At 35.4% G+C, this 27,116-nt stretch overlaps 1 protein-coding gene across 1 annotated transcript in view; it reads right to left on the bottom strand.

Annotated features, from left to right (window-relative positions):
- LOC108779760 (fibroblast growth factor receptor homolog 1) overlaps window positions 1-27,116 on the bottom strand; it is a 51,885-nt gene continuing 24,769 nt past the window's right edge. Inside the window, exons 2-11 of the mRNA XM_018547251.1 lie at window positions 17,985-18,130; window positions 6,708-7,058; window positions 5,736-6,125; window positions 4,475-4,662; window positions 3,755-3,890; window positions 3,144-3,629; window positions 2,431-2,929; window positions 1,934-2,074; window positions 1,737-1,842; window positions 1-1,647 (exon numbers count right to left, since the gene is read on the bottom strand). Coding sequence (XP_018402753.1) covers window positions 1,543-1,647; window positions 1,737-1,842; window positions 1,934-2,074; window positions 2,431-2,929; window positions 3,144-3,629; window positions 3,755-3,890; window positions 4,475-4,662; window positions 5,736-6,125; window positions 6,708-7,058; window positions 17,985-18,096 — 2,514 coding nt within the window. The 5' untranslated portion in view covers window positions 18,097-18,130 and the 3' untranslated portion in view covers window positions 1-1,542. The remainder of the gene's footprint in view (window positions 1,648-1,736; window positions 1,843-1,933; window positions 2,075-2,430; window positions 2,930-3,143; window positions 3,630-3,754; window positions 3,891-4,474; window positions 4,663-5,735; window positions 6,126-6,707; window positions 7,059-17,984; window positions 18,131-27,116) is intronic.

The following is a 27,116-nucleotide window of genomic DNA, read 5'->3' as shown; positions in this document are numbered from 1 at the left end:
CACTTTTTACAAAAGGCCCACTTAAGTGAGATGTATGTTAATATTACATAAAGAAAAAGTAAGATTCTGAAGAAACGTATGCATATACCCAAACAGTCTCTGTTTGTACAAAAATAGATTCTACAAATTATCCGTTATTTTCTCAAAAAAGAATAGATTTGGTGCAGCATGTGGCATGTACAATGCTGTTGGCAAAATTATAGCTATATTTATCAATAAAATGTGTCAACAGATTGATTAAAGTCAAGCACACGGTGACAAACTTAAGCTGCACTGTTTAATATTAATGGATTAGATACGAAACAACAGCTGAATATAAATTCTGCTGTTTATATTTGTCGCCAATCTGCTGTTAAGTTATGTCAGTAAAATATGCGCTTATATGATGTAGACACAAGTAATGCCAATTTTCTAGCAATTTCTAAATAAATTTTTTACAGCTACCATATTTCGGACAGATTTTACTGGGTATATTTGAGAAACACTGATATACAACAAATAAATTATCTACCTTTAAGCGCCTTACTCCCATTTATACACGTATCGCGTTCGATAATGATACAACTACAAAACTTATAGCGATACTTTCTCCTTAAAATAAAATTCCTTCTCCCGTCTTCGATCTCTTTCCTCATAAAGCACAATACATTTTATTTCAACAACATTACAACATTTACAACGTTTGTATAATGTTGCAGTAATTGTGCTACAATATTGTTAGAATGCTTTGTACTATATGAGACGTGTGTTCAAGTCTTTGTTTCTTTTTTTTTTTACATAACGTTGTTACAGAATTTGCCTTCCACGTACAAAATCTAGTTTGTCACCCGCTATAATATTAGCCGCGTGAAAATGCTAAAAATCTATCAGCTACTATAATACAAGTAAACGTACAATTTCCACAGTTGACTAGTTACATAACACAATATCATGTTTTTGTTTGATATTCGTTTAATATCTGTGTGATCTATGCGAACACATAGACAAGTATCACCATCTCTTATCTCTTCATTTATTGTCGTTCGATATGTCCGCAAGGCACTGTTCATGGCACGATTATTACATCTATAAATACTTGTAAGATCTGTATAAGCGCTATACACGAATCCGCTTCTTGTGTTCGAGGACGTAGCAAAAGATAGTGTTCTTTCAGGTTTCCGTTCATCGATCGTTCCTTTGGCTTGATCGAAGTTTCCTAAACCAGGGTACATCAATTTGTGAGAAACAGTAGTATAGAATGTTTTATTGATGCGCAATTATCATTACTCGATGCTATTGACATACACTATTCCTTTTTACAATTAACGCATTCTTCTTAATTCTACACAGTTCAATACTGATTTATTTTATTTGGCGTTTTCGCTTGTTTCAGTCTATTATCCGTGTGATTTCTCACGCTAAGATTCCTGTTCTCTTTATTTTCTATCGTGTCCGCTTCGTTCGCTTTCGCTGAGTTTATTATGTTTGACGAGTCGGAGTTATCTCAAGTACCTCGTCTGCGCAAGATCTAACAATAAGTGACATTTCTCGCGAATATACGACTCATAATAGATATGGAAATTTCTCTTCGCCTTCCTCTTCTGTCTCGCTGGATTCTTGACTGGATGGTGGCGTATCCAATTGGGGCAGGCCGAGATCCAGGTATTCCTAACATCATAAAGGCATGAAAAATCAAGATTGCTACTACTACAAAAATTCTCCTACTTGTTTATTAGCATACAGATATCACCACTCACCTCGTTCGCTGTTATCGTTAATATTCTATCGAGATCCTCGACCAGTTCGACAAATGTCGGTCGTTCGCTAGGCTGATAACTCCAACAGTCTCTCATGAGCATGTATCTATAAGCGAGAAATCGAGATAAATTATAAAGATGAATCGTATATCGAGAATGTATTATATAATCACATCGTTCATACAAGCATGCCTTACATTTCGATCGAGCAACAGGGCGGCTTCTCCATTCGATGTCCCGTTCTTAGCAGCTGAAATAATTTCTCCACTGATGGAACAGACGGGTAAGGCGTGCCGCCCAGTGTCATGATTTCCCACAACAGAATCCCGTACGACCATCTAGAAGAAATCGCTCATAGTAAAATATATGACTACAAGTACCAATGTTTCCTATATTCATTAAAAGGATCAAACGAATAAATAATTAAAAAGTGAAATTTAAATATGTGATAAAAAAACTGAATATTTTATCAATGCAAACGTAAAGGACGTAATTATTAAAAAGCCGAAACATTTCAGAAACTTAATTCTTTTTACACAAAAAATATCAATTTATTGCACAAAATAGAAATGGTCAATAATTGCTTGATCCAAATGTTAAGAGATTTAAAAACGCAAAAAAATGTGAAATGAACCAAAATAATTAAGTAAATTTTTTGTATTAAATGAAAGAATTATTATCTCTGGATACTCACACGTCGGATTGAGTGGTGTAAACACGATGAAAGAGAGCCTCTGGAGCCATCCACTTCACCGGCAACCGTCCATCCGTTTTCTTCCTGTAGTAGTCGTTGGAATGAAGGTCTCTGGCGAGACCAAAGTCAGCGATCTTCAACACATATTCATCGCTGACGAGGACGTTCCTAGCCGCTAAATCCCTGTGTATACACCTCTTACTAGACAGGTACTCCATCCCACGAGCCACTTGGTACGCAAACGAGACCAGGTCTTTTTGCGTGAGGGTCTTCCGCTCCTTTAACTCCTGTCCGATGGCCGGTTCGTATCCCAAAGAGGGCCTGTGCTCTCGGAGGAAGTCTCGTAGATTACCGTGAGGAGCAAACTCCACTATGACGTATAGAGGACCGTTCTGAGAGCAGGCTCCCAGCAGATTGATGATGTTCACGTGCTTGCCAATTATCTTCATCACTTCCATCTCCGAAACTAAATCCACCATGTCGGTATCTGTGTGGCCCTCTGAGAACAAAAATATACAGTAGAAAATATTTTGTATTTGTGTTAAAACTTGTCAAAATTTTTGTGTTGAATTTTAATATATTTGAGTGTTAATTTAACACAAATTTTTCATCTATAATATGTTTAAATGTGTATAGATAAAAAATTTATACATATATAAACATATATATGTATATTTTCTTATAGGTATTGTGGCATGTTTTTATTTGCTCACCTTTCAACATTTTTACCGCTGCGACGCTGGGTATCCCGGGCTTACCGATGTTTATCTCAGCCCTGACAACCTTGCCGAAGGCTCCTTCGCCCAATGTATTGCCAAGCGTGAGATATTCCCTCGGTACTTCCCAACTGTTGTCCAGCGGTATCTCGTACTCGAACACGTTATCGGTGGAATTGTCATCGTTGACGACGGTGGACTTTTGTTTCTCGATCTTTACTACCGGCATTAACAGTTCCTCCTCGTTCTGCGCGTTCACCAATTTCTGCTTCTCCACGATTACCTTCTTAGTCCATTGCGTCACGACCGCCGCACGTGCTGTTTCTATCGCAAGCAGTTTCTTCATTTTTTCGCGTTTCAATCGATGGAAAATGTATATCACAACGACGACACCTACGGCGAAGAACACGCATAGAATTGCCGCCAGAATGTTTATCAAGATATGCGGCTTCGCAGCTAACGGTACTTTCTGTTCGTCCAATGCTGAAAGATTTTACAAAATTACTATGTGTAGCTTGCTTAGCATTTGTATTCCATTTAAAAATACTTTATTCGTACAATGAAACCGCTCAATGACTTTAAGCAAGATAGGGTTGTAATGTACTCACTTTCGACTACACGTAGATAAGCGCTACTAAATGTTTCTCCTAAAGTGTTCTGGGCAATACACGTGTACCATCCCTCGTCCTTTTCAGTAACGTTATACAACTTTAGCTCTTCCGGGTCTTCTGCGTTCGTTCCTACCTATATTGAAAGGCCATTAATCGCGCGCCCGAGATCATACAACATTTACATACTAGTCGTAAGCGCATATTTAAATTAGAATGTTAAATTGTGACTATTTTTTGGCTAAAATAAGAAAATTTCGAAAACATTTTTTCTATAAATTGTATTATCATATTATAGGACTACAAACGGTGTTGTATTGATAATTTTCGGAAAAAAATCGGAAACATGGGAGAATTTATGAGAAAAGTTCATTTAATAGTATCATATATATTTTACGATTTACGAAAAAAAATTTAATATTTTTCTTTTAAAATCAGGAATAAGAAGAAGAGAAATTCTAAGCCTTCAAACATTCAAAAAAGCAACGTAAGATATTGTTTTTTATATGTCAACAGAATCGATAAAATAATTGTTGTATCTCGGTACTTTTTCATTTTAGTTAAAAAAACAGCCTTAACTCAATTTCCTTGCTTCTTTGATAAACGTTAAGACAGAACAAAGACATATTTAATTTAAGACATTTAAAAGATTTCAAAGCGAATGAAGCGATTAGAAGCGATTATAAAAAGATTGCAAGTTTGCATGCAAGCGGCGCCCACCTTGACCTCCACCCGTAAGCTTTGATTGGTCATGTTGACAGTGTCGAGAGAAGTATGGTAACCGTGATACCATTCAAGATGACGATGTGCATCGGATAAAACCCGGCAGATCATACTAGCGTTGCCTCCTATAAGCACCGTGGTATTTCGTGGTGCGATCGTCAGAATCGGTCGATGCGGTACGGTCTCTACAGAGAAAAAGAAACCCAACCACCATTTAAACCAATATTTAGCTAGAAATAATACACATAAAGCAAACGAAGCAAGAAATATAGAAATAGAGAATTCGGCTGTGTATCCAAGTCACCTAAAATGTTATTATTTTTACACTTATAATAAATATAAGAATAAAAAAATGTGTGAAAATATTAATAATAATAGCTAGTAATACTTATAGAAAGATAATTAACCAGATCTGTTTCGTCAAATTTTGTAAAATGTAGATAAATATATTATTTACACATAAGAAAATAAATTGTATAATATGCTGTTTACAACATTCGTTAAAGATCTCGTTTAATTCTTTGTTTATGATGTCAGTGTCCTGTTTTGACTTCTATGTGTAAAATATATAGACTAGAATAAAATAAAGTAAAAAGTAAAGAATTATAAGAATATATTGAGAACCTAAGAAAAATAAGAAAACCCATAACCTTGAAGATTTTTCCTAAGCGACGTGTGCTGCAAAATAAAATAATTGAGTTTTGTTAATTACGATTAGAACATAGAGTTTTCTTCGCCCAAAACCTGTAAAAATTTAGTGGCCTTTAACATTAAAAAAAATTTGAGACTAAATAATTAGTTCACCCTATACACCACTGATAGTTAACACAAAATAACCATTACATTAATGAATCGAATTTTTTAGACAAGATAAAATTAAGATAAACAGAAGTCAGGACCCAGGACCCTCCACCACCATCATCGCGATAAATGGCGGATGTACCTGTAGCACAGTCCCATTAGGTGGTGAATCCTCTTGATCACCAGGGTTTTTGGCGACTTTAATCCACTGTATAAACGGTTCAAGATCGGAGACAATGGGGCACCTGAAGATCGCGGTACCGTTAACCAGAGCGGTTACGTTCTTCGGGAAGTCCTCGTTGATGTATGGTTTATGCGGGAAACGCTCTGCGGTTTCGTTAGTAGATCTTCAGTTCGCGTAATGATAATGCGCGGACGCGGCGCAAAATTGTTGCATAGGCAAGAAAATGATCAAACTTGCAAGCGGAGTCCATGAAGAATCATGGCATCTACTTACCGATAATGTCGACCTTGAAGGTATAGTTGATGCATCCCAGATAATTGCACACGATGCACGTGTAATTGCCGCTATCCTTGGTAACGAGATCCTCCAATCTCAGAGTCCACTTGGTTTTGCTCACGGAACCAATATCCCGCTTTGGTTCTTCGTTGTTCTTCAGCCACGTGATGTTCGGTCTAGGATTGCCTATGCTCGGACATTTCAATCGCATCATGCTTCCGGCGGGTTTCACTACCAACGTGTGCATCTCGTCGGTCTTGTTAAAGGAAGGCGGACTCTCCGGAACCTTATGGTTGTGATCGTCTTCCGCGTAGCTCTCGCTCTTCTCGTCCAGGTCCGCGTCCAACTTTTCGCTATCCAAGTGCAACGATCGTGTCTCGGGCAAGTCTGCGGAAGTGATTATTGCGTTGTACAGCGCACGTATTTGATATCATAATTTAATTTGACAGTTAATGGTCCCGTTTAACCAAAGAATAGTTATTTAGTTTTGTGTAAAGGATTCCTTAGGATGATTTTGACGGTCCAATTAAAAATTACTGTTATATATCGTATTCATTAATCTACAATTTATTAGAATTTAGAAATTATTATATACTGACTAAGAAAAAATGTTTCAACTATAATTTCTAGTTATTTTCAGTGCCAATTATATATTTTTTTTATATAGAGCTGCAAATATAAATATAATTATTAATATTATAGCACTCTAATAACTACAAAAATAGAGTTCCCTATCATAATTATTTTACCGCACATGTAGTTATAATTACAAATACCAAGTACTTTTCTTTCAATGCAGATTTACTCAATATTAAAAAAAAAATGTGAGAAATTTAAAAAAATAAGTACGAATTCTCAATCAGTAAGAAATATTACTGCGAGCTTTATTTTCTTGCTGCTAAGATATAAAAATCTTATGTGATCGCGGGTTAATTGAGATCCGCGAGTGAGAGTTGTCGGATAACTCACTTCTGCTTTCCATCTCGAGATCGTTACCCCCGTCTTCCGATCTGAGAATGTTCATCGCGCTCTTGTCCTCGCCTTCGTTCTGGAAGCCGTCGTTCTGCAGGTTCTCGACGCGTACGGTCACGTTCCTCCATTCGATGGTTTCGTTCGACTCCAATCTACAGCTGTAGACACCAGTGTCCTCCATCTCAACAAATTTGAACTTCAAAGACTGCTTGTTTACACGGATTCTGGCGGTCGATTTATGCAAGGCTTCATCGTCCTTATACCATGTCGTCTCGAAGTTAAAGCTTTGCTGGCAACGTAGATTGAGCTTCTCGCCCACGGATATCGCAACGTCAGGATTAATTGCATCTGCAACGTAAACATTCTGCATTTTATTATGCCTCGTATGAATATACCATGCCAACGAATGTACGTCCAATCTCTATCCCTCGGGTACATCGCAATGTACTGCGTGACACGATGTTAACGATAAGACGAAGAGAACGGTAGGTTATTTCGCCTTTCTTCGTATGCGATTTCCGCGAAGCGAAACTCGCGATTTATCCCTCAGATTGTAGTTTTAAATCGTTACTGAACGAGTCTCTAAAGTCAATTGGTGTCTCTGCCTCCTACGCGAGAAGAATAAAACGCGATTCATCATGGGGTTGTTTAAATTAAAATAATAAATACGTGAAATGTTTTTAAAATTCTGGAGAAACTGTGAAATTCGTTTGTTCATTTTTCTTAACTTGACATTGTAATTTCCATTTAACTCGATACATTTATTATCTTAGGCTATCATTGTCGAAAAAACTTGAAGAGGTATTTTTTATTTGTCGATTTATCTCGAGCGATTTAAAAAATTTTCGAAACTTTTTTTTAAAAAATTACGAAGTCACTGAGAGAAAAATAAATTATTGTAATAATTGTTTTTTAATAGTAACTATAATTAAATCATTTACCAACAATGTATATTTATTGATAGAACTATACATATAGTTATTTTTATTAAAATTATAGCAGTAATTAGTTACAAATATCAAATTTTTTTCTCTCAGTACTGAATTAAAAACATACCATAATTTTAGTATAATAAGTCTAGATCAACAATGTGAATAACACAACATGAAAAAGACGGAATGGTCGTCGGTAAATCTTACATGTCTAATAATATTTAGTTTAAAATAATGTCATAATTTTCTATTATTATTATAAATTGATGATCAATTTACGTGTCCAATTTCTTCACTTCCAGGTAAATTGTGGATAACTTTATCCAGGAGAAATCAGGCATTAGTAAGTACATTCTGATAAGCATCTTGTATAAATGATGCAACTACCTCTTATGAAGCCTTTAAGAGGATCGTTTCTAAAAATATCCATTAAATATGATGTTAACTTGCATCTTATAAATAATTTTAACTTGATCTCGCTCGTCTTCTGCATCGTCTATCTCTTTACATCAATTCGGCTCGTCGACGCGACGATCTATTCTATAATAATCGCCGTCGCGTCGCGAGAATTTGCGGAAGTCAGACAGGGATGTTCCGCGTCTAACGAGAGAGAAAGAGTGAAAGAGAGCAAAACGAGGCTTGGCTCGGGTCTGTCCGGTCTGCCTATTCCGCGATATTCGCGCCGGTTTGATCGAGGAAACTCATTTTCCTGCACGATTCATTCATGAGGCCGACCGGCCGGACCTCGGAGTGTCGCCATTTGGAAGGCAGCCAGAAGTGAATCGCGACACTGTCCCTTCCGACGTGTTCCATCTGGAACCTTTCCCTCCGACCCCGGAATGCGTCGTGCACTATTTTTAGAGCTATCGCGAATTTCTCTCATCGTCTCTCTTCCTCGATGAATCGTCCTGTGATTACGATTGCTAATAGTACTACGAGGCGCGTCTTCATCATTGTCACGGAGTTCTATAAGATAGCGACATTGAAACTTCGATTGTATCAAATCTTTCAACGTCTATTAACATGTTTTAAATAAAAATCAATGTGATATTAATTTTTAGTTTTTATTATTAGTTTCAATTAATAATAATTAAATGAGAGTATGAACATCAAAAAAATATGATAAAAGTGTTTCCAAGATTAATGGGGGGGAGTTGCATTTTATTAGCTTCTCATAAAAATAAGAGTCCAGTGGATCTACATTAAAAGTGTAACATTTTTTTACGATGTCAATTAAGAATTAATACAAGATCGCATTGATACGCATCGATCTCGTTTCGGTCGTAGCGATAATTGGTGACATTTTTCTCCCTTCTGTTTTGGCGGATCCGCTTCCCGAGTTATTCCAGACGCGCCAGGAAGACAGGGGAGACTTTAATTCAATCAAGAGACTCGCACGGAGGGTCTCGTTCTTTTCGCGAATCTTTAAACATCCTCGCGTCGAGCTCATTCTCAAGACACAAACGAATCGTTGTGCCTTGCGAAGAACTCTCGACGGAAATCGATCGAGTTTATATTGTCGCTCGTTGTCGTGAACGCTTTCGTTTCGCTCTTTTTCGGGCGATACCAACAGATGCGGGGCACGTGCGGCACCGGGACGGCTGCGATCCGGTGCTCGAAGTTCGGTACGAAACGCGCACCGAGACGTAATCTCTGTGAATATTTCCAAAATTAATCCATTCTTATCGGAAATTTTTAAGGTGATTTAGTCTTCACGGAGAAAAATGTTTGGTTCAATTAACTGGAACTCTGGTGGAAAATTTAAACAATTCAGAATTCTAGTTAATTCTGTTACAATTCTAGGTGAAATAATCAACATTCAGAATTTCTTAGTTAATTCTCGAAATTAGATCGATTAGATTTCTTGGATATGAAAACAATAGATCATAATAGCGTCAAAATAACGTTATGAAAAATATAGATAATCCTTATACGTATTTTTATTTACATAATAAAATTTCAAAAATCATTCTCTATGATAAATTATATCTATTTAATTGCTGTCTATTAATTTTAGTATTGACATTAATTTTTGTTATTGACTGTTTTATTTGCAATCAGAGGTGGGAAAATGTTTTATATAAAATTAATTATAACTATGATCAAAAAGTTTTTAATCATTTTAGAATGATTTAATTGCCATTTTGATGTTATCATAATCTTTTTGTTTTGCTAGCCAGGTTATTTTTAGGTTGTTCAAACGTTCTGATTTGTGTTAAACCACACCAGATTCTGACTGCGACCGATAGTTAAACTAGGGATCGATTCCTCTCGGTACGCAATCGGCCATCTGCCTCGACGCCAGACGCCAGGAATAGTCTTAAACGTTTCAAGAGCTTCTCGTCGTTTTGCTGATGTTATTCTCTCTTTCTACCTCCGATCTTTCCTTGCCACAAGCTTTCGGTCGCGGTAAGGAACTTCGGCACGTTTTGAATATTTGTACGAATTTACTCGCACAAGTGATGAAAAACGCAGGTAGATTACGTCGCGTAAAAGAATTTTTCCAAAGAAGAAAACAAGTAGCGAATATCCAAATGTTTGCAATTCTTTCAACAAATTCCTCGACAAGTCGGCGAGAGTTTTGTTTGCACGTCACTTTCGGCATCCAGAAATATGACCGTTTGCGGTGTAAATAAAGAGTTCTCAGCATACAAAGGAACAAGTTAATTTTGTCAGCAAATGAAAAAAATTTTGACCATAAACGAGACTTATTTTCACAAAAAGATATAATTTCGGGCTCTTAATATTTAAATTAAAAATAAAACTACTAATAGAAAAAGGCCACTGAGAGCAACACCGCAGTTATTGTTAGCATATATAATATTTTCATATTTAACTCGTATCTAATTAATATCTCAATTAAAATATCCGGACATTTGATGTATCTACAAGAAGAATATATTAATTAGATATAAATTAAACATTATGATATTATAATAACTATGGTGTTGCTCTCAGATAGCCTTTTTTTATTACTAGACTTATTTTCCAGTTACAATGTGCAGGAAATATTTTAAAATAATTGAAATAATTCCAAAATATATATAAAAGTGCAAAGAACTAATAGAAATCAACGCAGTAATTAGAGAGAGAAATTAATTTCTTTAAATGAATACAATTTTTATTAAATAATTACAAAAATTACATGTGTACATTTAATGATAAACAACGTTTCGGTTCACACCTGTGGCTTTCTTCAGTAATAATAAATAACAGTCAATATGTAATATCATAATTAATTCCATTTTGATTTTGATATTGAGTGCGTCTCGTTCGAGACCATTAGCCATTACCGTCGCGCAAGACGACGGAAACCCCTGGTTTATCAACGTCAGCAACCGTTTATTTACCCGTGTCGCGCCCGAAATGCACAAGCATTTTTACCCCGACACATCGCACTGTCTCTGACATATACAGCGCTTTTCCTTCACAGTTGCATGGTTAGTGATAGTTATAACGGCTTCGTTAAAAAAAACGATCTCCAACCCGCGTTTGTTCTTCAAACGTTCCCCTTGGTTTCCTCGCGCACTACGTTTTCGTGAAGAGTACCATAATTTTTCAATAAGACAAATATTTTCACGTAGATTTCTTAGACTTTCTTTTTCTCTCTTTTCTCAGGACGCTCTCGATGGTCTCGGTGCATCTCGCTGTTGCAGCACGTGCCGCTCGTAAATCGCTATATCAAAGTTTCCGCGCAAACGGAGGCGCGGTTACCGGTTCTTCGAGTGCCGGATAGCTTCATAAATAACTGCTGTTTCCTTGCGTGCACGCGACTTATAGGAATGAAATCACTCCAATACGAGGTAAATAATGTTTTGCTACAGATATACCCCATGGGTTTTTTCCAACCGTTAGATATAAAACCGGTCATGTTATCGGACACGAAAAGATGCATTTCGCTGCGTCACATTATTTACATACGTTCTACTACTATTCGAAAGGCCAATCAAACAAGTAAACGATAAATCGGTCTTTACACGGAAAAGACTGTTTTGCTGAAGTCTCTACAAATTTAGTTAAATACAGATCTGGAAGTAATCTTATCGAATCATCAAAATAATTATGGCTGCTTGTTAGAATATCAATTTTTGCAGCATATTGTTTATCATGCTTAAGATTTTACATAACTATTTTGATGGTGCAACAAAATTATTTCCAGATATGTGTCTATAAAAATAATTAAAAATAATTTAAATTATAAATTTAATAGTGTATATATACACCGTAAGTTGTGTTTACTAGACATTTAGCTAAGTGGTTAGATACTTCAGTAAAATCATTCTTTTCGTGCAATCTTTAAACCGATTTATCAATATCAATCCGATTATCCCTTCGACACATAACGAGTCGTAAATAAAGCAACGAGGCGAGCATTCGATCGACTTTTCGAGTCTTCATTCGTGAACCAGAGATTCGGAGAACATCAAATGTGTATTTGTGAGAGTGTGTATGTGCGTCGGTGATACGATTGCCTCGTTCAGAGAGACAAGATGAGGTCGGCTAGTAAGATGGATTACGTCGCTCTCGACGAGAATCGTGCCAAAAATATTTCCACATGACTAGAGACTAGTCCCGCCGATCTCCACGATTTGTGTGAACGCATAAATTAATCAACACCAGGTTATAGAAACTTAAAAGGAGCACTAGATCTCTATATTATCTTGACTTTTATGTTCGAAGCTTTCTACGATCCTCTTGCATGACTATCAGTCTAAATCGTTTTGCATCGTTCGCTCATTTCAGAGGAAGCAGATCTCTCGCTTCTGGCTATTTCGGGATGAAATAGCCAGAAGTCGTCGAGATATAAGACGCTGATCGTATAGGGATACCATGCGTGGACAGTGATTTATGTTCTTTTAATTGCTCATTGTTTCTTTGCTTTCACAGAAACGAGTCAGTCGCTGAGCGAACACTGGTGGTATAATTTTCGCGTTAAATATGCACTGGAAAAATCGTCTGGTTGCATTAATTGGAATTCTGATAGATTCAACCATAAATACACGAAAAGATGTTTTGCGCTAAAGTAACTAACAATAAGTAAGAATTTAACTATAGAGATAGATTTGAAAACAATTTTGTTGAACCATTAAAATAATTATGTAAGATGTCAGACCGTTAAACTGATCGCTAAAATGTCAAAATTTTTTACAGTACAACTCATTATGTTTGAGATTTCTACGTAATTAATATAATTATTTTGATAATTTAATAAAATTGCTTTTTTTTTTTAGCAAAATTTATCTCTAACTAAATTTTTAGATATTTCAGCGTGACATCGTTTTTTGTTTGTATAATTTAGCTCAATGTACCAAAAATTTTAATTAAGATAACTAAAAATTTAATTACTGCATTAATTATTAAAGTAATTAAATTTTTTAGTTGAGAATATGGCATAATATTTTTAATTAGTTGCAGCAGCCAATGAAAAATGCTACGCCATATTTCACCATCTAATTTGCTGTAGCAACCAATCTTTTCTTTCGCAGTAATAGAATTTTAGTATAAATGCATTTTGTTTGCACCTTTTATTAATATAACTGGAACATCTTTTCAATGTAAAGAGAATTATTATAATAACAGGATGAGAGAATTTCACAAAGCTTTCCTCCAAATTAGTAAGATGAATATTTTTCTCAAGATTTTCGACGAATTTTTTCAAAGCGTAAACGAACCCGTGAAGAAAACGATTCGACTCGATACAAACGCGAGCAAACGATTCGCAAAATCAAACAACAACGCTGAAGACTCAGCAGAAGCTAAGCGTATTACATGGAACATTCGGTGTGATTAATCCGCAAAACGTAAAACGGCGCGTCATCCTAAACGATGACAGAAATCACGGCTGCCGGTTAGTGTCGGAGTCTATATCATTTTACTTCACGAACGAAACGAGTGTCTATTCTCTAGAAGTGCTGCACCGAGGAAATAAAGAAAAATCGACAGGCGAGAAAGGTCTCTCGACCACGAAGAAGTGCCCCGCGGTGTCGGATTACGATCGTCCCACGCGTTCGGCTTTTAGCGTCTTCATTCGTTGACGGGGAAGAAGGAGAAGAGGTCTCTTTCATGCCGCCGATGTTAGACGGTCGATCTTACGCGAGATGATGATTCGACAAAAAGGAGAAACTCTAGACACGATAATTCCATCTTGTGCGAACGGCGCGGAAACGTTAAAACGCCGACCGCGTTTTTTCGTCATTTCAGCAGATCCTTTTTCTTCATAGGAGTGTTCACCTATCCCGCGACGACGTTGTTTCTTCGCTTATTCGTGGAAAACTGTCGGCGCGTACAAAGTTTCGTGATTGAAATGTGTTTCACGATTCCTTAATGGACGACAATGTTTTTTTCCGCCGTCGACAAGTTAACGATATTTTACGGTACAGGAACGAGAATCGCCGTCGATCCAATTACCTTGTTTCTATTCTGTAGCGCGTGTTTGACGGCTGAAATCGTAGGCTTTTATTTGGATCTTCCTCTGCCCGGAGGAAGACGAAGCGAGCACTCGCCGCGGATGGACGTCTTCTTTCGACAAAAGACTCGATATATGATAACTCGAGATAAAAAAAAAAAAAAAAAAACGAGCCGCAGCGAAGATGAGTCGCGCAGGATCGAGAAGAATCCTGTTAGACACGTTTTAACGCATCGTCCATTCGCGTTAAGATATCGCGTTAACAAAGTACCGCAGGCCTCTCCACTAGGATAGGAAGACCTGCCAACTGGCCCGACGATCTAATTAAGATTCCGTTTCGTCCTGGGAAGCAGTCCTTTCATAATGGAGCGAACGCGGGGGTAAAAAGGACCGAGGAGATTCACGGGCCGGGAGACAGAGAGCAGATAGAAACGTCGGGATTCTTGACAGGTCCGACAGTCTGAAACCATCTCGTCAGGTACGCGCGTATCTACCCCGCATAATTACACCTCGAAACGGATCATCCGACTCTCGGGAGAAATCGAGAGAAGGAGCGCGTCGCATTTAAGCGCGCTCGTTATCTTAACGAACACGCCGAGAGCTCCTCTCATGCTTCGAGATTGAATCGCTGACAGGGAGGACAGAGTCTGTGCAGCGCGAGGTTCTTCCGCGTGTCGATTTTCCGAGGATCTTCTGAACGAACGAGTGAGACGAGCATGAATCCGCGGGCATAGGTCCAGCGGAAAAACGGAGTGACGCTCGATCAACTGGCAAGACCGAGATCTCTTGGCGAAATCTCCTCCCCCGCCCCCCCCCCCCCCCCCCCCCCTCCACCCGTTATCGCTCGTCTGTAACCCCCGCCGCTCTTTCTGCCCCTTCTACCATAAATCGCGCTGCCATCTCTTTCATTGTCCAATTGGTAATATCAGCCGCTATTACGCTGTTGAATACATTTAATAGACAAAAGATTGGCAGTGGCTCTCATCGCTCTCGTCGCTCTCGCGGCGGCGGCGGGGCCCCTCCCGCCTTTGGATTTAGTCCGAGAAAATGGCGTTTCGTATATCCGCCATCGTCCGGGAGAGTATCGTTGCTGGCGATTCGGTAATAGCGGCCTCCGCAGCCCGGCTCGGCATTCAATGACCGGGCAATTGGACAATTGAGCTCAATCATAATAACGCTCATACGCATATCGTGTCACACAGAGACGTGTCGTTTCGCCCGTTCACCGCGACGGTATTTATTTACCGAAATATTAATCCGCAACCGGGGCGGAATATATGTCGAGCACGTTGAAAATATAATCGGGGAACCGTCGTCAACGGCAGCCTGCAGCCGAACGAGGGATCTCTCTCTGTTGACTGGTCCAGACATTTAGGCCGTGTCGTTTCGCGGCGAAACGAGACCCCGTTTACGTGTTGTGCGTTTACGCACGTGACCTCCGTCGCCGAAATTCCAACGAAACACGCTACTTTCGAGCACCAACTACGGAATATAGTGGAAATCGTACCAGAGCGCGAGTACAAAGCCACGTCTGTTCGCCAGATGTGGTGCCGGTTGAAAATTTCGACTACGCCTTCCTCCTTTTGACCGGAGCAGCATTACAACTTTCGTCGAAATCGACGTTTTCATTGTTTGGAACAATAAACGAGTGCCCACGCACCGTTCTCGCATACCGTTCTGCGAATACATCGCGATGTTACGTAATAATTTCAAGATCAACGGTGGAGAGGCACAATGAAACAACAATCGAAAATATGTACATTTTAATGATTTAAGATGTAAACGCGTAATTAAACGAAATCGATGACCAATTTCTTTGCATGCAATCAGAACAAAAATGTAACAATTATGCAAGTGACAATTATACAAGTTTTATATGTAGAATTAACGTTTTAGTTTTATAATAATTATAAAATAATAATAATATAATCAGAGTTTTTGAACATGGCCGGAGACGCTACCGCGTCTCCTGATTATTGCAACTACAAAATAGTTTACATTCTATATTAATTCAACACGTAAAACTTGTACAGTTGTTATCTATATTTTAAATAATTGCTATTACAAATTATAGATATTATTATATGAAGATAGTTACAATTATTATAATTTAACTTTAATTTGTAGTTATTTTTTGGTCCAACCGCGTATATACATATATTTGTTGATAGAATTAAACATATAATTATTATTAACATTACATGTAGCAGTAATAATTACGGTAACATGCAATTATAGTAATAAATACTAAAATATCTCACTGTCTCTCAGTGCACGAAGATAAACGATCTCTGCGTACGCCATCGATAATTATATCCACATGGAGCATAATTATATCGTCGCGCTGACGCTAATTAATTACCGTGTTCCGTTGCTGGTTGCAGTTTACAATTTAGGATATCAAGTAAGTGATCGTAGTGTCACGGCTTTCCTTGAACATCGATGGGTGCAACCAAGCGCCAGCGGTTACGATTTAAATAGCAACGATATGTATGCACGTGACGTTTCCCGACGAAGTTTCCCAAGAATGCAAGCGCCAATAATTAAATCGTAGCTACGATGTCTAAAAGAGTAACGTGACTGGAAATCAGAATTTCCTAAGACTATAATGTTTTTTTTTTTTAGGAATAAAACATTGTTTTCTTCTAAATGCTTCTAATACACTTTAAATCATATTATAAAAAAGAGATATTTAAAATATATTAAAAACATAATTTAAACTATTTAAGACACATATTTAAAACACGTTTTTTATCAACTCTGCTGAAAATAAACCAGGATCAAGCCATTTGAAAGCCTGACAGAGTCGACGTTTCTCGGTACCGATTTCACACATTCCACCACACGGCGCGAATAATTCTTCCGTATTATTAACGCGGATCGTAACGTCGTCGTGCTAATTTCTTTCAACGCTTCTCGAACTGATATAAAAAGCAAAATTATTTCGCCCAGCCGGATTCGATATAAGTCGCTGAATAATCGGTTCTTGAATTGTAAATCTTTCATCTAGACATTTCTCAAGCTGTTCCATCTATAAACGCGTTGTTCCTTTTTCGCTCGTACTTCCGCTTTCGCTCCTTCGCTTTCACTAGCTTCCTCGTCAGACTCGCAACGCTTCTTCCTTCGCGCTATTATTCACGTCACGTGATTCGCACTAGCTATGCTCCCGCTTGTTCCTTTTTCGATACGAAAATATCGCAGAACGGAATGTCGTTACGGACTTCCTTTACAAATGTTCGGTTCATGACGACCAGGTGCTTCTAGTGGCGTTCACTTGTTTAATTTCACTCACGATTTTACAACAAGAATTTAGTAAAAAAAATTCACCGCGAAATTGCGACAAAATAATAACAAATTTCGTTACATGAGAATATCGGCTTTTTATTGAAATTTCCACACATCATCTTTTGAACAATAGTCTCTTTTGTGATTGAACTTAGTGCATACTTTTGAAACTTAAAGTGAGATAGGTATATATGTTTAATATTTAAGAAAATGAGAAAAAGACTTTTAGTGCAGTCCAGTGTAGAAACAAAAAACAGACCTATATAATGTTTACGAGATTTCCATCGTGCACCAAGCTTTCATCTCCCTTTGCAAATTTTCCTAGAAAACGTCTCGAGGTCGCTTCTGTGAATTAAACGCTCTCCAAATATAACTCGACTATAGCGTTAATGAGCGGCACGTATTAATCTCTTGATCATTTATGTGGTCTATTGCATGCTACTTAAACTCTTTGATCTATATTTATAATTCACTTTTATCGGTGCGCATTTATTCGATTGATAATGATAAAACTGAGATGTAAAAGTAAGATGAATCTATCTTTCTCATTTGTCTGAAATTTGAACACAAGTGTGCTACTATTATCATTAACTGAATGATTATGTGATTTTTCCAAGAAGTGCATATATAATAAAAGTTATATTTCCTCACCTAGTCGAATATAAGGCTTCCTTCCTTGTGTAAATCCGACGGCCAGGATAGCGAGGATCCCGAAGATTATGCAGATCCTCATCGCCATTTCGACTCGCTCGACACCGGACATACGCAGTTAGTGTAATCTCGGCATGGATAACTTCCTGAAACAGAAACCGTGGAAAGTTTATTTATTTATCTTTGCCTGTATACGCAGCGCGTCGGGATAAAATAGCTCGTGATGGAAAATATATCTTTCAACGACTTTATTCGGGAGCAACGAGAGCGGTGGCAACTTTCAACTTGATCACAACCACTGTACAGAAATGATGAGAAGAGTAATTATGTAACAAATGAATACCAAAGATATTTGTACAGAGAAGATTTTTATAAAAAATAAACATTAATTCACAATTTAGTAATAAAAATACGTTATATATATACATGTCCTAATATAACAAAATAGTTTCGAAAATATTTAATCATATTTATGATCTTAGAAGCAATTCTTTACTTAACTGTACGAATATTTTTTATATATTCAAATAATAGTTTTTTTTTAAATTTTACTTATTATTAACCCTCAATTTTATTTATAAAAATTGCATCTAATTGTGAGTTTTAAAAGTATGTAAGTAAATTTCCATCTTAGAGAGAGATTGACAGAAAAAGTTTTTCTTTTTTACCAACAATGTAGAACTTTATCAATCGTGATGGTACTAAAGATTTTTGCGTCTGGACTAAACCCATTGCTATAGTCAAGGATTAAGATAATATATTTTAATTATCACACATCATTTTACAACTATTTTAAGAAATACACAATATATATATTTTATTCTTTGTTAATAAATTGTTAATTAACGTTTACTTTCTAAAAATAAGATTTTTTTTAAAAGATGTCTTTTCTGTACAAAATATTTTTGCACTCACTGTATGTAAATGGTAAAAATTGAGAAAGAAATATTCGGTAGTCAAAACAAACTCATAATTATGTCGGCATTAATAATAGATGAGCAAAATGTTCATTTCCTTCCAAATGCTCATTCCCTCCTTTTCTCCGACCTCGTCATATTTTTTTCTCTTTTCGTAAGAAGAGAGTCTCCCGTCGTTTGGCGGACGGCCAGACCCCGAAAACGCGATGCACTCACCGAGGACACACCGACTAACGGTTTTAGACACGACCACGTTGAAATACGGCCCTGAGAGTACCAGTCAAGCTTTACGCACGTGCTTCCCGTCCGGGAATGACGACATTCTTCGCTTTTACGTATAATGTAACTCGAAATCATCATCGCCAGGAATCCATAGGTATCGTGCTATCTATTGATATTTGTGAGCTTGATAGCGCGAGAAATGGAATCTCACTAAACTTTGATAACTTTAATGGAAATGCATAGTATACAAGAAAAAGTGTTTGATATTTGTGATTATAACTGTTGATAAGATTATTATTGTTAGAAACTCCATTTTTTAAATAATTTTTACTCTAATATTAGTAATAATTATTATATATTTATATGTTTTACCAAAGAAAATATACATATTGACACCGCGCGAAATAACTATAAACTAATTATAAAATTATGGTAATTGCAATTTTTTCTCTCAGTGTAAATGGATACTTACATTTAAAACTGATATGTACAATTTAATTTATACCACGCGACACGAACGAAAGAAATTATCACATGAGCGGCCGAAAATGTATAGATGGCCACAAAAATGCCAGATTCCGTGATATATATATATATATTGTTAATCCTTGCGATCACAGTGCTATCGATGTATTTTACAATAACAGTTAGCTATTTTGTTGACACGCATTAGAGTATGTTATTACAATATTATCGATCGTCGTTTCTCTTATCAAGACTATCTTATCGCTCCGCGACACTACCGTATCTCCTACGATAAATCCTAATGATAATTAGCTTTATATTACCCGCGTGTTGAGAGAAAAACTATTGGGTATTTATAACTATAATTACACGTATATGGTATATACATATTATATGGAGAAAACAATTTTGCTCAAGTATCCGAAAATTTAGTTAGATATATATTTAAAAATACCTATATAATTTTGTTGGACCATCAAAATTATTAGCAAATTTGTATCTAGCTAAATTTTTGGATACTTCAGCAAAATCATTTTCTCTGTGTATAATTATAATTATGAATCCTGTAATATTAATAAGCAACCAAAAATAACTAATTATAATTATTATAATCATAAAAATGGCTAAAATTATCATAAAAAATGATTTAAATGACTATATTCTTAAGAAAAAGATTTCATCAGTCAGAATAAATCAGTATATTGAGAAACACTTCTTCTTAAGGATACAATTATGGTTATTTAAATCATTTTTTATAGTAATTAAATACAATTTAACGTCATAAATTTAATAATGAAGCGTTCGAATTTAAAACAATCGGCTGTTAACCGACTTTCTTGCATACTGTTTTCGATATATGCAATCTCGAGCAGAGTTGGGCATAAAATTTATTCGAATACATTATTCCCACATACATGAATGTAAATGTTATTCGAATATAATTTTATTTTATATACAAATATAAATTTTTATTCGAATAAAAAATTTTTTTTATTTATGAATAAGACTTTATTCTTTATTTGTTATTTTTTATTTGTAAAAGTGCCCATCTCTGATCTCGAGTATCCTTTAAGATAATTTCATGATCAATGTTTTCCTTGAACATTCTACATATGTGTTTGTTTTGCCACGCTGCTATTAACGACTGTTGAAAAGGTCGAGGGTATGTCTTCGAAGCGGATTGTTTTCTTCGAAACGTCCTTATACGGTTACATGGACACATGTCTTCTTACCTAGAGATTCGGTTTGAGGAAGAATACTGCAGGTCTGTAAAAGTCGAAAGAAATAAAAAATGATGAATCCGACAAGCGACGATTAATATCCGACCCTTCCTCAGGGGGTCGAAGAATTTCATGGGTTCTCGATGTCTGGGACGTTCCTCGCTGGTCGAGGCGTCACCTGTTGGGTCGATGAAAAAGAGAAATAAGCGCACCCTCGCTGCGGTTGAAGTCCATTGGTGTTTGATTTCTCCAGCAGAATCACGGTGTTATGAGAAGGTTTTTCCTCAATATCTCCAAGGCAGCCCAGAAAAACGCTCGTAACGACAGAAGGCGTATCGAGACAAGTGAAACTGAAGAGAAATCGTATTCTTTTGAAAAACAGTATTACAGAAATAATTCGATAGTTTGCAAAGGAAAGACAAAAATATTACATTACTATAGCGAGAGAACATATGAGATTTTCAGGCAAAAGTATATATAAACTCTCAAAATGAATGATTATATTGTGTCATATACTTAATAATTTATTTAAATAATTTATGTAGCCGCTTCATATTGCAGAAAGCGCATTTATTTCAATTTGTTCATACTTCGTGCGTATTTCACTCGCTGGCACTCGGTCGAAAATAAATTACGAGGGATATTAGAGGACTTTCATGTTTTACTCGCGCTAATAATTTGCCGATTTTAGGTACGCGTGGGTCGCGGAATTTCGAGTGCAGAGCAATACAGTCGGCGTAAAGCAGCCCAAAGGGCCGTACATTAATTTATAAATAACCAGTCGTGCATAGAACGAAATGCAGAATCGTTCTCGGTAATGCATGTAATAATTAAAGCGAATATTCCTTCGAATCCGGTTAGATACACGTGCATGTTAGGCACACATGCTTGTTTTATGTTACTGTACGTTAACATAACACGCCGGTTTCAGTAGAATGCTTGCTTAATCATTAAATTGCGTGGCGATCCTAATTTGTATGCAGAACGCAAGGCGCAAAGAATTCTGTATCGCTTCAGTCTCGCTATTAGATATTTTATGATCGTATATATGCGGTTAACGCTGCTACTGAGAAAAATATTCTGATTGTATCAATGAGCTGTATATCGTACAACAAAACGCATTTTAGTAAGACTAAACAGAATATTAAAATATCGAGTTCAATCATTATTTAGCATAATTGAACTCGATATTTTATAGAACGTTTGATAGACTTACAATTAGTTATAAAGATTCGGCTAGTTTTTTTTATTGGATTTGTAAAACTTCTAATTATATTCATAAGATGTTTTTTTCACTGCATTGTAAAAATTATTTAATTAAAATTGACAATTATATGTGGGTGATTATAGTGAGTAATTAAAGCAGTTATTAAATGAATATTTACACATAAATAAAGTTAAAACTCACAAATAAAATTAATCTTCTTCATAGTAACTTCAGACTCTGCAAAAATAAATTTATAATACAATTAAAGTTAAGTTTATAGAAATAAGTTTATAATAATTTTCATCATTAGACAATGTACAATTTTTTTTCAAGTTATGTTATCGAAGACATGTACATATTATTTAGAAGTCTAACGTATGAGTCGTCTTTTTTGAAAGTATAAATCTAATTTAAAAAAATGAGTTAATGACAGTTTTTAGTTAAATATACGAGTAGATTCTGTTTAACTAAAACTGCCATTAATACATTTTTTTAAATTAGACTTATACCTACCATCTTTTCCCAAAAACGGCTGATATATTTAACTTTAAGAAGTTATTCATGATTACTTATTAAATTATAAAAAAAATTTTGTTCGTTTATTTTTCTACCATGTATGCTCGTTGAATCGACCAGATTTATAATATATGCAACCAGATTTTTTTCCCAGTGTAAGGATCTTACGGATTTCCATCGCCAAGGAATGTTATCACGAACGTGAATGAAGAGATAGCTTGTATATTTGCTAATATTATATATTCATAGCACAAATTCGACATTACGCAAAGTTTAGTGTTTAATAAAAGGGAGCGTAATGTAAACACCGATATTTCTTAGCATTTAATTAGCGCGATGCGTTCGCGGTTAAACATATCGAACTCGCTATAAATCTGTGTCCATTTCCTCAACTGCGGGGCATTATCTAGCGTTTAAATTATTAACAGTCTTTATCTTACCAATTTTATCTCACTCGAGGATAAAAACACTATTTTCACGTACGCACAACACACCGCTATCCAAGCAACAGCAAATATTCCCTTGATCATATAAAAATGCACTAATATTTTATAAGCGAAGGAATCTTTAGCATCTGATTAATTCAGAAGATAACATTTCCGGTTTGGTTTATTACCGCGTGACATTTATGGCTACGTTCTAGAAAGAATTTAAATTTAAGTTTAAAATCAATCGCGGAAAGATGGTTTTACTGAAATATCTAAAAATTTAGCTAGCTACAGATTTGAAAATAATTTCATCGAATTACAGAATAATTTTGTATATAGGAAATTTTTTCTCAAGCACATGATAAGCAATGCTAAAAGGTTCTAACAAACTGATTCTAGCAATCCGTCTTTAATAATTACACTCAATTAATTTATTACGGTCTCACAAATTATTACATTTTCAGATCTGCATTTGATTAAATATTTCAGCGAAATATTCAGGAAACCGTCCTTTCTGTGTATTTATTATTATTTTCAAAAAAACCTTCAAGAATTTTATGTGATCGGTTTAAACAGCGCGAGTACATTCTTAAATGTAAAACTACGGTAATGAATATCGTTGCTCCAAATTAAATCAAATAGCAATCACAAAATTCGTTCGTGTATTTTGTATAAATCCGAAAATTGCAATTCTCGGAGGCTGGAATTTTATAAGATATTTTATCGAGATTTCGTTCGACATTTCCGACTATGAATAAATATTCCATGCACACAAGGGAATATTTCGAGTTTCATTATCACAAACTTTGCACTCAACCGATCGCAGAAAATACGAAATTACATGAGAGAAATATACATATAAAGCAATTTTGAGTGCACGATCAAAATGTTTCGATAAGATATAACCTTGTACAAATTGAAAGACGATATTTTTGTAATTTTCTTTATCTCAACAAATACATATATCACTGTTGTTTTAGGATATTTTCATCATTTTATCTTCTCGATCATGATAATTAAATATATATAGGTACGATTGGTAAGAAAAAATATGTTCAGTAGGAATATAGGATCGTAGGAATATTTAAGAATATCATAAATCTATTTGTAAAAGCTATTATAAAATAACGCGTGAACATCGGCACCATAGTAAACATTTATTCTTTTCGAATCGGCACGCGAACGCAGGCTATCATAAATCGACCCGAGAACGGTCGAATGGAATCTATCTTCTTGGTCTCTCTCTCTCTCTCTCTCTTCCTCTATTTCTACTGTGATACTTTATAAAAAATAGTAGGCTTCGACCGAAAGTTAAATCTTAGAACAAGCACGCGTGTCTGGTTCTCGTCGAAATCGTAACCGTGCTCGTTTTCTCGCCTCGTATTCATCGACACGCTCGTACTATACACTCACACACATGCACAGTATGCTTTCTTCCTGTAATTTAAAGCGTGGTACATCGAACGCCTGGAATTTTCCTGAAGACGATTCCATTAGCGGGAATGTAAATCTGGCATCGAAACGAAACTTCGCTAAATCCGTCTAGCATTTTAAAATCACTGAAATCATTCATGAGATGGGACTGTATGTAAAAGCGATTGGAATAACACACAGTCAATTTTGATTTCTATAATTTTATTTAAAAAAGATTGTTTCCAGAGATTCATATATGATAGAGGTAATAATTTATAATTAGATTTCTTTTTCAGAAAAACCGAACAAGTCTAAAAAGTTAAGTCTTAGGAAACAAAAAATTTTTTAATCTCTGAACTTGTTTGATATATTTTTACAAAATTTTCTATTTAGTATATTTATCAGTTAAATAAGTATCTATTTATCCCATTTTTTTACTTATTTATTTTTGTAACACAATAATGATTAAATATAAATATAATAATAATTTAAAATATAAAGCAAATATTTCATTCACATTTTATTTACATAATTTTACAAGTCGTTCTTAATAAAAATATTCTTTACAAATATTGAACTCTTATATTTTCCGTTTTTCATTTGATTCCTGAAACATAATTGTTCAAGATATGACACTACTGATGAAAAACAATTTGGTGTCATAATCTAGATTTTTATTTTTTAGCCAGTGTATAAATTGAAGACAAATCCTTTAATTCACTGCTAAAAAATTGGAGTGGTGTAAATCTTTGAAAATCTAACAGGAAATTTTTGAGATATATGTATATACGTCTTATTAGTATAATCGAAACTTATGTTTAAAAAAGACAAAGGATAGAGCAATTTAAAAACGGATAATAAAATGTTTAAAATTAGCATATTGTCTTCAGTCCTGTACATGTATTCTTCCTCTTTGCAGCTTCAATTACTTATTGTTAGTTGCCTAAGCGTCGCGTTTAACTATCGCCGAAATTTGCGTACGAAATGAAATAATGTAAAACAGGTTAAAATTTCGGAAGAAAGTGCTAGTGACGAGTTTTTAAATTATATCCTTGCCATCCGTCGACACCATGATGAAGACCCGGACCTACGTTACGATAATTACGGGTGGTCAAATCCGCCGGGCCTCCGTGATGAAACAGGTTGGAGCGATTTCATTCAATTTGTCGAGGGTCGTGGAACACTCCTTCGTAGGAATATCGTGCATCTCGCCGAGATTTCCGTTGATAATCATAAGACGGCTACGAACGGGGAAAAATGGGGATCGTCGTGGCACTTAAACATTCATGCATAAATTAAGGTGTGCTTCCTGGCTCCTTCAGGAATACTCAAGAAGCGTGCTTTTAGATGGGCTCATCTTACATTTTTTTCTGTTAACCCTTTAATATTTAAGTGAATGCGACGTTAATATTATTTTAGACGATTTTAGTATTATTTTAACTGAAACGGGACATAGTCCGTATAATTTATGGCAATATCTCGAGAAAGGAAGAAAGAGACAGGCGAAGTCGTAAATAAATTCGGCAAAGTAACCCTCGAGATAAAGGAGAATGAAAGTATGGAACTATGAAATTTACGGACGACAATTGTGATAGAAACACAATTTTGTCGGCTCGAAATGGCGCCTAATTGAATACACTTTGATACTTTCACCGTTAAAAAGCTTGTTCAGCTGTCGTTGAAACGGCGGCGCGGATCAAAGACGAGGAGGAGACGGTGACAGAAGAGGTGCATTAAGAGGGGATCACGAGAAGAGTATCAGAGAAACACTAAAGGAAGATTTTGAAGAGATTCGTTTTTCTGGAAGCCTCTCTTTCTTATGTCATAAATCGTGGACGATAAAAATCATAAAACGGAGTGAACTATAAAACCGGAAACACGTATTAATACAAAAAAAAATTATCGTGGGCTATCAAGTAAAATATATGTGAATAATATGATGTACAGAATGTATTTTTATTCTTTCTTTCATTTAAATTTACTGTCAGTTTTATTCTATTAATTTATCTCACTTCTAATCAATAAATAGATTATTTCTAATCGTATCGAATTTCTAGATTAATTTATTAGTAAAGGAAATTTATTATTATAAGAACAAATTTACTAGCTATTTTATTGCTCAAAGTGAGATATTATATCAACTTTGTTAATCGTAGTTGTAATTGATTAGTTATATTATAAATTGATTCACACACGTAGATATGTAGATACATAATGTTAAGATTAAAATTATTAAAACTGATAATTAAACTATATATTTACTATAATATTAAAACCATAATTTTAATATCCGGAAGAAATCATCGATAGCATTATCCGAACGTTTGTCAAGACTATGAAATGTCACTGCGATAACGAACAAATAATGTTATGTTAAATTACCTATATTCTTTTTCCAATTATAAGAATTTTATATTTATCAAAACAATGAAATCTGTGTTACAAGTAGTCGGTCAAGAGCACAAAAATACAGAGAATTTCGAACACACTAATAATTATCTTATATTTATATAGATGTATCTCACAATCGATATATTTTAAATGTTGATAATGACTTGATCGGAGTCGAAAATATTTGATTTGTATTTAGTTTTGTTAAATTAAATGAATTTATATTAGCTCTTCTCGTGTATCATTATTATCCGAAATTAGTTTTATGACTGTGTATTTGTATACTGATAATATTGTATACCGATAACGACATTATTTTTAGAATTATAAAATATAAAATCAAATCCGAACGG

Source organism: Cyphomyrmex costatus, unplaced genomic scaffold (assembly GCF_001594065.2).
Source record: "Cyphomyrmex costatus isolate MS0001 unplaced genomic scaffold, Ccosl1.0 scaffold61, whole genome shotgun sequence".
NCBI classification, from domain to species: Eukaryota; Metazoa; Arthropoda; class Insecta; order Hymenoptera; family Formicidae; genus Cyphomyrmex; species Cyphomyrmex costatus.
Note: the sequence above shows the minus strand (reverse complement) of the source record. Positions and strands in the feature narration are given on the sequence as shown.